General features: G+C 37.8%; 2 protein-coding genes across 2 annotated transcripts in view; both read right to left on the bottom strand.

The window, feature by feature from the left end:
- The window catches only part of LOC138029742 (fibroblast growth factor receptor 2-like), a 466,762-nt gene that overhangs the window by 300,397 nt on the left and 153,865 nt on the right, over positions 1-12,500 (bottom strand). The gene's annotated exons all lie outside the window — the stretch shown is intronic.
- The window catches only part of LOC138029722 (uncharacterized), a 55,734-nt gene that overhangs the window by 7,925 nt on the left and 35,309 nt on the right, over positions 1-12,500 (bottom strand). The window contains exons 8-17 of the mRNA XM_068877480.1: positions 11,623-11,892; positions 11,178-11,438; positions 7,766-8,008; positions 5,128-5,175; positions 3,973-4,079; positions 3,426-3,484; positions 3,165-3,355; positions 2,090-2,194; positions 1,992-2,010; positions 1,261-1,303 (exon numbers count right to left, since the gene is read on the bottom strand). Of these exons, the coding sequence (XP_068733581.1) occupies positions 1,261-1,303; positions 1,992-2,010; positions 2,090-2,194; positions 3,165-3,355; positions 3,426-3,484; positions 3,973-4,079; positions 5,128-5,175; positions 7,766-8,008; positions 11,178-11,438; positions 11,623-11,892 (1,346 nt within the window). The remainder of the gene's footprint in view (positions 1-1,260; positions 1,304-1,991; positions 2,011-2,089; positions 2,195-3,164; positions 3,356-3,425; positions 3,485-3,972; positions 4,080-5,127; positions 5,176-7,765; positions 8,009-11,177; positions 11,439-11,622; positions 11,893-12,500) is intronic.

Raw genomic sequence — 12,500 nt, 5'->3', positions numbered from 1 at the left:
TCTATAAGACGGACACCTCCATATGACGGACAACGGACACTTTGAAATCGTCAACGGACACTTGTGAGGATCTGAATGTGACCGAAAATTGCGATTTAGGGAAGTTGAATTCTTGTACGTGACTCTTTTTAGCACCAGACGTCAGCTCTTATCTTGTTGACGCCTCCTCAAATTTGTTGTTTCACTTGTTAACCGCGGACTACGTAACAGCACCAGATATCGCCAAGGAAGTTGATGTTTTACAGGCAATAAGGTGGATCAAACAAGCCTGGGATGAGGTACCAGAGAAATGTGGATTTTCCAATGTAGTACAGAATAAAGAGAGATCTGAGGAAGAAGAGGATCAAGACTACGCAGAGCTTGTACGACGAATTAGTAAGGGCGAGACAACATCTGAAGAATACGTAACTGCTGACCAAGGGATTCCATCATGTGAGCGTCCTGTTCATACCACCCTCCCCAACTAGCGACAACGACTAAGGGATGAAGCCCTCGATCTGTATGCCAGCAAAGTTGTAGTGGTTGTAGACAGTGACGAAGCAGGCCAAGTTGTGGACATTAAACCACCGGCTCCAACCATCAAATCCACTACAGAAGCTCTTAGACTAGTTGACGACCTAAAGAAATTCGCTTCCACAAAACTGCAAGAGGAAATCCTCGTATCAAAATTAAGCCGCGTTGGTCAGCGCTTTTAGGATTTTAAACTGTTGCACCTGAAACAATTCACGATCACAGATTTCTTTTCTTCCTAAATGCATGTCCACCAAAGCCATGGCTATTAAAAGCTATTAACTTAAGTTGCTTTTACCAATATTTTTTATTATAAAAACTGACATATTTTAAACTTAGTGCCGCGAAAGGCAGTCCTAAGTCAAGGCGGTTATGTTCCCGTTTGCAGAATGTACTGTTTACTCTTTGTAAAAGGACAAGAGACTCAAATTGTAATATGTTTTTGTTCCATTTTGTGGGTTTCGTTCAAGTAAATAAGTCAAAGCAAACTTTAAACAGACGCGTATTCACTGTGCACAGGTTCAGCATTATTATCTTAAAATTCCTGGGGTCAACTCTCTATTAGCCGATGGTGTCCGTCTTAGAGAGAGTTGACTGTACATTAATTAACCTAGAAAATCGAGGTTTTTTTACGATGTGAAATAATCAACTCATGCTTTAACTTCCTGGAAATGGCAAAATGTGTTTCAGTAATAGAAAAAAACAGTATCAGTCTATTAAATCATTTTGCGTTTTCGCTTTCAAACTCACATCATAAATTCTTCTATCTTTATCTTCTGCAACCTTGTATGGCCTAACGACACATCGAAGGGTAGGCAAAAATGTTACTTCTTCAAATTTAGCCTTCGTTTCTTTTTAGTATTTCTTTCTTTTCCTTTTTAAAGTAATTGCCATGAAAGAAATGAAACATCATTTCGGACAGGCGAGTTATTTTATGGGAGAACCAAAAAGAAAACTGGAGGGGGCCAAATGGGTGATTTTCAAGTTACGCCAGCACCATTTATTGGGTGGGCGAGAACAAAAGGTCTCTCATGAGCTCCTTTTGGCTGTGCGTCACCAATTGAGCATTGTATCATTGCGATCTCGCACCTGCAAACATTCGTTTTAAACTTCTTGCAGGAGAAGGTCATTTCGAAAACGGCTTCTTTTAAAAGAAAGATTGATCGAAATATTTTCGATGATGGCAAATGATCTTTACTATCTTTCCTGCCATAGGACAGGTGACACTATACGCCTGCCGCTCCTCTGCAATTTTTTCCTTAACAAAGAAAACAGCTTTCCTCGATTTGCCAATTTTTTTTTTTTTTTACTGTAAACATTTATACTTTTTTAACGATTTTGTGCCCTTAATGCAACACAGTGACTCATATAGTACTAAACGTTTACAGGAAACTGCAACTTTCCCATAACGTTGAGGCAGACCTCTTATATTTATGTTCAATGGACAAAAAAAAAAACGAAAAAATATCAAAAATACCTACCTTTTCTTTCTAGCAATGCCTAACAAAAGAGGATCAGATTTCCAATAAGTACAAAAGAATGGAGAACACAATCCTGGAAGACACATCAAATTATTCACCTAGCTTTCTGTGCTGCCAGGCTATGACCAGTATTAGAACAATGATGATTGCCACAAGAACTCCAATAATTACCAGCAGAGTGCTGTCGCATGCGCATTGGAATTCTGTGAATATAAATATGGAGTAACATAATTAGTCCACAAAGCAAAAACGAAAAAACATTATACTTCTAACAAGAGTTCCCAAACTTGATAAAAATGATAAATGATAAAAGAGTGGGGTCTATAACACCCATTAGCTGAAGAATGCTCCAAGAGGATTATGTTGTTTGTGCAACAACAAATCCCAAGAACTGGAACGATATGGATTTATTGATAGTCTAGATGCTTTCGAGGTTCGGCTAAAGGAACGCCATCCAGTATGCGTACGTACCTATAGGGAAATCATTGTTTTCACTTTTACCTCGTTAACTGAGCACACTCTTTTCCTTTTTCTGCCAATAACTTATTCGCTCTTAGAAATATAGTTAAAGAGACTCATTCCTGCCACGTCCACGCATTCTTCAACCGAGCACAAATCTCGCCGACCTCTCTTTCTCGGAAGGTATAATCTGGCTACGCTATCTCGCGGATGAAGAACATTGTATGTCACGGGTTAGATATTTCTGGTCTTTCTATCAAGCTCTTTTAACTCTCTCTCACTCCAGTCAATGAATACTGCAGAGTATATAAGGATGGACACTATCCACATAATTTATTCCTTTTATCATATTACCACATTAAGTTTTCATTTCAGCAGTTTTCCCAAACGCCACATGCACTCTTTTTTCGGGCTGGCTTTCATTTCTTCGTACAAAACCCTGTCAGATTCCATGATCCCCACGTATTTTTATAGCTTCTTTTTTCATCGTGTGACTTTATTTGTCTTTCCCCATGCAGGCAATATGATTCCATCAGATTTTGTTTATTTTTACTTTTCCTTTCCCATAACGTGAGTTTTGCATAGTTGTCAATCATCAAAATCCATGCGGATATCTTCATTACACAAAAATACTGTGTGGGCTAGTGATTCAAGGCCCTTATCACGCTACTATCCACAAGGAAATGAAAACGTTTGATGGTCATTCCTTCATACCTGTTGGTTGAGAGGTTCGTGGTGTGGTGGACGTGAAAGTGCTAGTCCCAGGTGAGAGAAGAATCAAACTTCCAACTTGATAAGTACCAAAAGTGCCATCAGAAATGTCAGCTTCAAGTTTTGAAATTCCCTGACTAGGGGTCACGGCATTTTTAAAGTAAATCGTAAAGGATACAATTACACTGCCACTCCTGAAAACAAACAAGACAAAAAGTGAATAAATCACTGTCGAAATAACTAAAGTAGGTTCCATCTACCAACCTCAGTCCTGTCACTTCAGTCTTTAAATAATTGTCGTCATTCTGGTATGTTTTATTCATCTAACAAATGTAAAACCAAAACACTTGTTTAATAGTAAGACAAATGGAGTGTTGACTCTTGAAAACAGATGACCAGTATGATTGCTTTGCTCAGTTCATTCAACAACAAGTGTTGTACTATTCTTCCATCTTAAGCTTCTGAAATTGTGGCAATGCTTATAAAGGAATGCTTCTCACTTCAGTTCTAGTTCTAATTGTGATCAGAATCGTTAATAACTAATTATACACAAAAATTATAAGATTTCCAAAACAAATAGATGTCTAACAAAGTGTTCGTTTAGCAATGGCTTAGTTTATTGAACATTTAGCATTGCAATCTCTTCACTTGGGGCACTTTTGAACAAGGAATTCTTACCCCTTGAAAATAAAAAAAAAAAACGATAGGAACTTCTTATCAAAGAAATTATGTACACTTTGAATAAATAAATAACTGATATTCTTTCGCTCGTCAATTACTAGATTACATACGAGAGATTTTAAAAATGCACCTGTGACACAAATGAATCCACCAGTTGTCTTGAAACTTGGTTACTCAAATCTCTGTATTCTGACAAAAAGTCTCCCATTATCGTGAGGTCCGCATAAACTTGCTTTGCTAAAATGGGACGAGGCAAACATTTGATTCCCCCTTGATTGAAAATTCAAATCCTAGACAAACAGTTATGAATCTTTTCTCTGTTTAAAGCACTGTTTGGCGCGACAACAACAATCTTTATTTACTACATCAATACGAGCATACAGGTCTGACCCACAAATAGCTTCTCCGGCAGTAACTATTACAAGTAGTTCTTAACTATGTAATGAATTGAAAAGCTTGATCTCCTGAACATGGAGGTGAGTTAAGTTATCTTAAAGTGTTCAAATAGCTCAAATGAAAGTTCACTGGATGAAAAACAAGCAAAAAACCTGAACTGGCATTACAAATTTGCTAATATATGAATAATATTGCACCGGCTAACAGTACAAGCCGGCTTTAAGAAAATATGGTTCCTAATCGAAAGTGAAACCACACTGTATGGACTCCAGTACTTCAAGTTACTTACTGAGGTGTCGATTGATATTCGATGGATGGCAGAAAGCTCGTTGAATCACTTTAATTAAGGTCACAACAGACAGTAGAGGAAATGTATGCAAGGGAACCATGTAATAGTCCATTCTATTGTGTTCTTACTTTCGTTATTAGCTCTTTTTCTGTTACCTGCGCGCAGATATTTGTATGTATGCATTGTGTCCCACCCTGGTCAGAGTTTTTCCCTATCCTTGTGTGGGCCCAATTCCATTAGTAGGGCCAACGCTCAAATGGTCTATAGGTGTAGAAAACTAGCACTCCACATTACACTCTAATAGTTAAGTCTTTTGAAATATAAGTGCTACACGGCCAACGTTTGCAAAAACGTAACCCTTCCTTGCGAATGAAGATAAGTTTGTGTATGTATGTCCACCACTTAAACAAACATGTCTTGGAAACTTTATAGGTCATTTGGTGTACACAAATCTGGTCGTACAGGGTTTGACGCGTAAACATTATTTATCCTCAAGGTTTAATATCCCTTGTAAACGATAAGCACAATATTTGCACTGCATCTCAAACAAATTATTTAAAAGCCTGAGTTAAAGTAATTAATGTTAATACAACCACTTACTTGGTTTTCCTGTAGAGGTGGGCGTAGCTGAGGTAGGTTCCTCTAGCACTAAATAAAAAACAACAGGAAGCTCTCAGTAGATAATGACATCAACACTATTCATAGTAAGGAAGCTCTGCTGCATGACAATAATTGCCATTCGTATTGCTTCGTAAGCCTACTGCGATTTTGTACCCTGATACTGTGACAGTAACGTTTCAATAGATCATAGGGAAACACTATTCGAGTATAATGGCATTATGCTTTGATTGGCTTTTCTATGAACAGGATTTTACACAAGGCTTACCAATAAAGTGGAGTGTTTTTTTTAACGATAACGTCACCCATGCATCGGTCCTCTTGTATATCTTAGGTAAGAACTAATCAAAGTACGTGCATTATTGTTCTCATTATATAAACAAGTATTCCGTCTTTTATAACTAAATGTTAACGGTAATACTTGCTTAGGTTTCTGAGTCAAATGTTTTTTTTTTCTGATAAGAAAATGCATTTGTGAATATCATTTTTACTTCTTGATCCTTCTATATTGACTCTCGAACTTATTTTATTGTTTAAACAATGACAATTTTGATGCTCGGTATCCCGGAATCTCTCCTTTAAATATCTTGTATCCGGTTAAATTTTCCCCCAAATATCCCATAGCCCTATGTTTTTACCAAAATATCCTTTATCCCGATAACCCCTAACAGGCCCAACATTCGAGAGTCATTTCCAGATCAAGATATCCTTTTCTTTCAACGAGAAATTGGATAACGTGCAGTACAATCGTGGACACGATTGCTGCCAGGAAGTCAATAAAGTACGAGCAAGCAAGCGTTATCCCCCTACCTCCTCATCCCCTTACAATGTTGATTTAAATTCCGGAAACGTTCGGAAATCCTGGGGTTGGCTTCAACATTGCGTGTGGTGGAGGAAGAGGAGGGTAGGGAGGGAATTAAGAGGCTACTATGAGGATATTTAATATGAAACTTATTAAGGCACTAGCTCCTTTAAATAAAGCAATTTTTTGGCGATCATTGCTGAAGATTTCCCAGGAAATTGTGGCCACCACCGTAGATCTGGAGATAATATATTTAATACCTGTTTCAAAACTAAGGTGAGCTTAATAAAGGGGCTTCGATTTGAATAAAACCATAATAATAGTGAAATCAATTATAAACGGTGTAAAACAGTGTATGCCAGTTTCTATAGGACTAAAAAGTTAGCTTCTGCAAGTACCGAAGCAGAAAATATGTAAAACAAAAAAATCAAAGACAGAAAGCAAAACAACTCCAAATAAATAATTTGGTTTTATCAACGGGGTTGATAATGTAAATTGGCCACCGTACAGAGATTCTAAAAGCTGACGTTTTGAGCGTTAGCCCTTCGTCAGACGCTAACGCTCGAAACGTCAGCTTTTAGAATCTCTGTAAGGTGGCCAATTTACATTATCAACTCCGTTGATAAAACCAAATTTTTGTATACTACTTCCCCACCGACGCAGCACCACAGTTTCTTTAGAAACTACCCCTTCAACTCCAAATAAAGACTAATCCCAAGTGACCAAAAACACAATGCTTACCGGTACCTGGAGAAAGAGCCGAAAATAAGAGTAACTAGTCAACCACATGCCTTTTTTGTCGACAAAAGGACCTCTTTATTATCTTTATAAGCAAAATTGAGCTTACAAAAGCCAGTTCACTCTTAAATCTTTAATTGTTTATCAGCTTGGGGATTATCTTATTGTCTTGAGGATGGGTGATATGGATGGCCAAAACATAGCAACCAAAAATAGCCCTTGACAAAGGGCAGATTTGCTCAGAAAAAAAAAAAAACTTCACAGGGATTAAAAGCTTAAAACCTTTTTGTTTAAAAACTAATTAATTAATTAGTTCCTTTAAATAATGTGAAAAAATGAATGCAAAAAACGTATCAACTTAAGGTGATTCCCTGGTTTTGCACCACGCTTCATTTGAAGCCATCTTGGAATTCGCCTAGTCCTTACGCGGAAAAGATCATTTGAAGCGGATATTTCCGCCTTCTTTCCGCCCCCTCCCCCCCCCCCTCCTTTTTTTTAAATGGTGTTATTTACTCATAATAGGTACACGGCAAACATATTGTAAGGAGAAAATCATTGGATAGTACAAGTTGAATTCAGTCACTGAGTGTTAGTTATACTGTTGTGGTCCGATTTGCTTATATTTCTTTGCAAGATCGAACAATTTGAGATTACTTTACTGAAAGACTATAACCCGAACAAACAAAAACAAGTAGGCTCATCGTTTCAGTCACAGTAAGTAGTTTTTGCTAGATAACAACAATTTTTCCAATTGATCAAGTTTGAACGCTACTTGCGTAATTCAGTTTTAAAAAACCAAGAATAAAGGACATGCAGCGCGAAAACAAACATGATGACCCCATCATTTTATTGCATTTTTTACGTCCTTTGCGTGATTATCAATTGTGCCAAGTTTGGCAAAAATGTGTGGGAGGACGTCATTTTCAAGGGAATTACTTAAATGCTTTTTCGTTTATGATGAAATGAGAGCCTATTTATAGAGGCCGACCTCATCATATGAGCATCATTGACATCTACAGCGTACTTACCTCAAAAATGGTTTACATAAAAAAAAGTGATATAAAAGACTGATAATCGTACCAACAATAAGGCACTGTGTGATGGTGACTGGTGGTCCTAGTGCGTTGATCGCCGAGCAAGTGTAACACCCAGTTTCCCTCGCCTCCATCTGTTTCGCATTGGGAATCTCTGGTTCAATAACCTCATTGTCCTTGTACCATGTTATGTTAGGTTCAGGGTTTCCATCAACTGGACACGAAAACAGTTTTGTGCTTCCTTCAAACACCGAATAATTCCCTCCCCCACCCGTAGATTCGGAAGCATCTATAAAGAGAGAAAATAACAAGATCTCATCACACAAGAGGTTTAAAGAGGTTTGTAGTTTTGCAGAAAAAGGCAATACTACTAATAACATTTTCTAATCGAGATGCTCACTCTAGCAATCTGTCAGATCTTGTGACCATTCATACTGCCCCTTTTATGTTTTAGTATCATCATAATTTACTACCTAAGGCTTTTGACAACTTTTTTTCTCGTATGCCATCCAAACACAATTATAATAATAGGCTATCTTCAAAATCAACTTATTATGTTGATCATGATAGAACTAATTACGGTAAATTCAATTTACACTTCTCTGGTACTTCTGTTTGGAATAATCTGGGTGAAGAATTAAAAAGTAGTTCTTTGCATTTATTTAGGCAAGCAATTAATGATGAAAAACATCGTATCTACCTACGTTTAATGCTAGCTTGGTATTGTCATTTCACTCTTAGCTTATTACTTTTCAAAACACAAGAATTGATAAATGCTATATTACTATCTGGTACTGTTTTTCTTCATTTTTCTTCTTTTTTCTTTCCCCTTAATGTATTTCCTTTAGATTAATTAGATTTATATATGTCATTATTTCATTATTTATCTTCTTATCTACTTCAAGTTATTATTTGTGTGTGTGTGTGTGTTACAACCCAGAAAATGCAGGGTCATAATATATTGAACTACTCAGCCCGTTTAGTTTATTCTGTTCTGAGTGTGATCTCATTAATTTATTGTATTCCGTAAAACTCTTTTCTAATTTGGCAAATAAATAGATGGTTGTTGTTGTAAGAGATGCACTGTAGTTTTCGTTAGTGTACCAACAGAATGCTTTAGTATTCCTTAACAGGAATACTGAAGTGGCAGGCCTGCACATTCAGCTGTTTAATTTGTCTTTAGCTCTACTCATGTAATTCTGTATTATGAGCATTAGATAAAGTGAGGATTGGAAATTTAAATGAAAGTAGGGATCCTCAAGTCTGAAGTGTGGATGGTCAGTGGTGAATGGTGCATTGCAATCCGGGTTGTAAGTAGAGGTCGCAGTAGACTTGTAAGGTTATTAGGAAAAGTTGTCTGTAGTTAATGTTTTCTGTTAAGAAATCATTTGAAAGGCACAGGTACAGGTTGGCAACGGTTTAATGTAGTTTTCTCTAAATATGTATACCAGCTCTCGAGTGTAAGTCATAGGTTATTAATAGTTCGAACAGGTGGTTAAGTACTTAGCAGAGTCCCTGTCGATAGTGTTTTTTTTTTTACTGGTGTTCAGCAATAACATTATTACTGAGATCACCATTCTTCGTCGCTCGTTTATGTTGTGTAAGTTATGTGCCTAGGTTCCTGCTGGCTTCACGTAGCCTGACAATCGCAGCATGTGATCTTGTATACTGCTCCCTGTCTGTCCCTGGGTTCACCTTTGTCATTGAAATCAGTTACTGAGAGTCGCAAAGTCGTATAGGTCTGTGGGCAACGCGTATGTTGTAAAGTTGTTGTATGTGTGCGATAGCTTCAGAAGTTCGTCTTACGTCGTATGTATTGTAGCGTTGGCAATGGTTGTAGTGGTATGACTGTTTCCATTTTGCCTGATGGATGTGTTGCATTTGACGAAATCTGTTCTATAAACGTTCTCCTGTTGTGCCTGACAATGTTGGTCAAAATCAAAGAGGAACCTCCTTCTACAATGTAATTTGAGTTATCATAGGGCCCGTACGTCCCCGCGCGAGCTTTCATTGTAAAACTATTGTTAAAATCCCCGTATGAGGGCCGTACGCATTAGCGCGAGCGGGGCCGGAAAAAGCCATAATGCCCTACTAGGAACACGTACTGCTCCGTGCGATGCGATTTTAGAGGATTTCGTCACTTTTAAACATCCAAGTTATTTACAGCCAGAAAAGCAAATGCAAAGAACATATTAGATAAATTGTCTTTGTAAATTTTTGTTACTTATTTTCTCCAAACTTCAAATTCTGAGTGCTCATGAATAGTGTAAAGAGCCCATATGATAAAATGGTTATTGACAGAGTTTAGGTAGGGCCGGACAGGAAAATATTTGGCCCTCAGTCTTGGCGCATGGACTTCCCTGCGCTCGGTCCGTACGCCATGACCACGGGCCAAATATTTACCCGTCCGGCTCTTCATCTCAGTCAATAAGTACATAGTATTGACCCAAGAAAAAATGCGGTCTGGAAGGCCAGAGGAGATGCTACTAACCCACCCCCTCCCCGATAACTAACCCCCACCACCACCGCCGGAAAAACAAAAGTTATCCGATTTACCTCTCGCTTTTTCGAAATCCTGTCCGTTATCAATTTTCATTTGGTAACACGACGATAATTGAACTTTCTGATAAAGTAACAGACTTAGGTTTCATACTGGACATAAGGAACTTGACGTAAGACAGCATGTCAACGATATTTGCAACAATGCTATCTCCGCGATAAGATTAATTAATCGAATTGGGAAGTACATGCCCCAAACTAATCTTAAACGTTTTGTAAATGCTTTTGTGATTTCCCGCATGGACTACTGCGATACCATTATTTATGGACTTTCTACGGTGACAGAAACCAGTCGGAGAGACCACATTATTCTAGCTAGTGACCTAACAGGAGGTCAATGCAGATTCTTAAGCACTAGTGCTTAAGAATCTGCATTGGCCTTTACTCTTAAACCTATAAAATTCCGAATGGACAATCGCCTAGCTATCTTGCTTCGCTTATCAGTTCTTATAAATCTGTTCATTCTTTACGTTCAGCCAATCATCTACTTCTACAAGTTCCAAACGTCATGACAGCCACTTATGGTCAAAGAAAATTATCTTATTGCGCCCCAACGTCTGAGAGTGTAACTATTTTTAAGAAGAAACTTAAAACATTTTTTGTGACTATTTTAACCTGTAGATAGTCATACGATTTTATTTACTTATCTTAACCGAGATGTGAAAATGTTTTTAGCTTCCCGCTGTAAGCGAATTGAGCATTTTAAATGCGCTGACAAATACTTTGTCATCATTATCATCATCATCATCATCACCATTGTTATTACTAACCATCGTGCAATTCTTGACAGCCACTGATGCAGGGACTCAAAAACCTACATCTGGTGGCTCACTTGAGAATGGTCAAATTTCTCTAATGCTTCATTAATTAAGCTTAAGAGGGCGAAAAGATGTCCTTACACTGCACAGCAATGGTTCGAACTGAAGACCACTTTTCCCCACAGGTGTTGTTTGCATTGCAGATATACTCCCCAGTTGCCTCTTTGCTGATGTTAGTGAAGTTAATCCATTGGCTTGATATTATTACCTCATTTGGATTCAATTTTGACCAGGTAACAGTAGGCTGAGGGTACCCAGACGCATTACACATTAAAGACACACTGCCACCTTCTGTAAGAGTCTCCCTGTCACTTTTAACATGGACAGATACCTGAACTGGAACTGAAAAAAAGAGAATCAAAATGTGGAAGAGCAATACAAGAATTAATGCTTCATGTTATACAAAAATTATAAAGGCAAACATGACAGTCTACATTGTATTGATTAACAACAGTTGTAACTTCAATATTAAGCGCACATTGCAAAAGGCGACTGAATATTTTATTACAATCATGATCAAACTCACCATTAAAGGTTACAGTAACATCAGAGCTTGACACGTTTCCCAAGGAATGCAAAGCCCTACAGCTATAGATATGGTCTCCTTTGCTCGATATGTTCTCAATCCATGTTCCTCTGCTGCTTATGTCTACAATTTCGTGGCTCTTGAAAAGTTGGTAGCTTTCCACGGGTGGATTGGCTTGAGATGCCTCACATGTGAAATTCACTAGCAGGGAAGCGGAACAGTTTTTGTTCTTTGTTGTGTTAGCAACCAGCCTGACTGAGGCAGGGTTATCTGCAAACGTTTTATGGCTGATATTATTGACATTGAGCACTTCCTCTTGCAAATTAAAACTTTAATGTAAATGCAAATCAAATGCAAATCAGCTGAACATGTCAATAGACTACTGGTCTTCTACCACAGCTGGGGTTTATAAATTTGCTGCACTTGTCAGTTTCTATCAAGTGTTTTATTGGCCCAGAAAAGATCCTTGGAATGGAAAACGGTCAAATTAGTGTAGAATAATAATATTATAATTCCTTAATTAATTACTAAGGTTAGATTATTAGAAATGGATTAGAGGCACTGCACGGACGTTTGCAAGACAATTTATTCACTTTTAGCAAAAAAGAAAAAAAGGGTTACATCACTCCATTAGAGCATCAGTGCAACCAAAGTGGTACTATTTCATTCATTTGATTAATTAATGGGCAAATTCTTCACAACTCAATGCTCGTAGAAAAGAGGGCCCTCCACTCGTAACCTACATTGATGTTATACATCCAGAGATAACTGCAGTATTCTGCCCGGTCAGCCACGTTTGTTTAACTTTGGCAATAAAGACACTGCATGCAACAGAAATGCAAAATACATGTAAGGTTCACTTGCAACGCACCACGTGG

The sequence above is a fragment of the Montipora capricornis genome, chromosome 13, assembly GCF_036669925.1.
Source record: "Montipora capricornis isolate CH-2021 chromosome 13, ASM3666992v2, whole genome shotgun sequence".
NCBI lineage: Eukaryota > Metazoa > Cnidaria > Anthozoa > Scleractinia > Acroporidae > Montipora > Montipora capricornis.
Note: the sequence above shows the minus strand (reverse complement) of the source record. Positions and strands in the feature narration are given on the sequence as shown.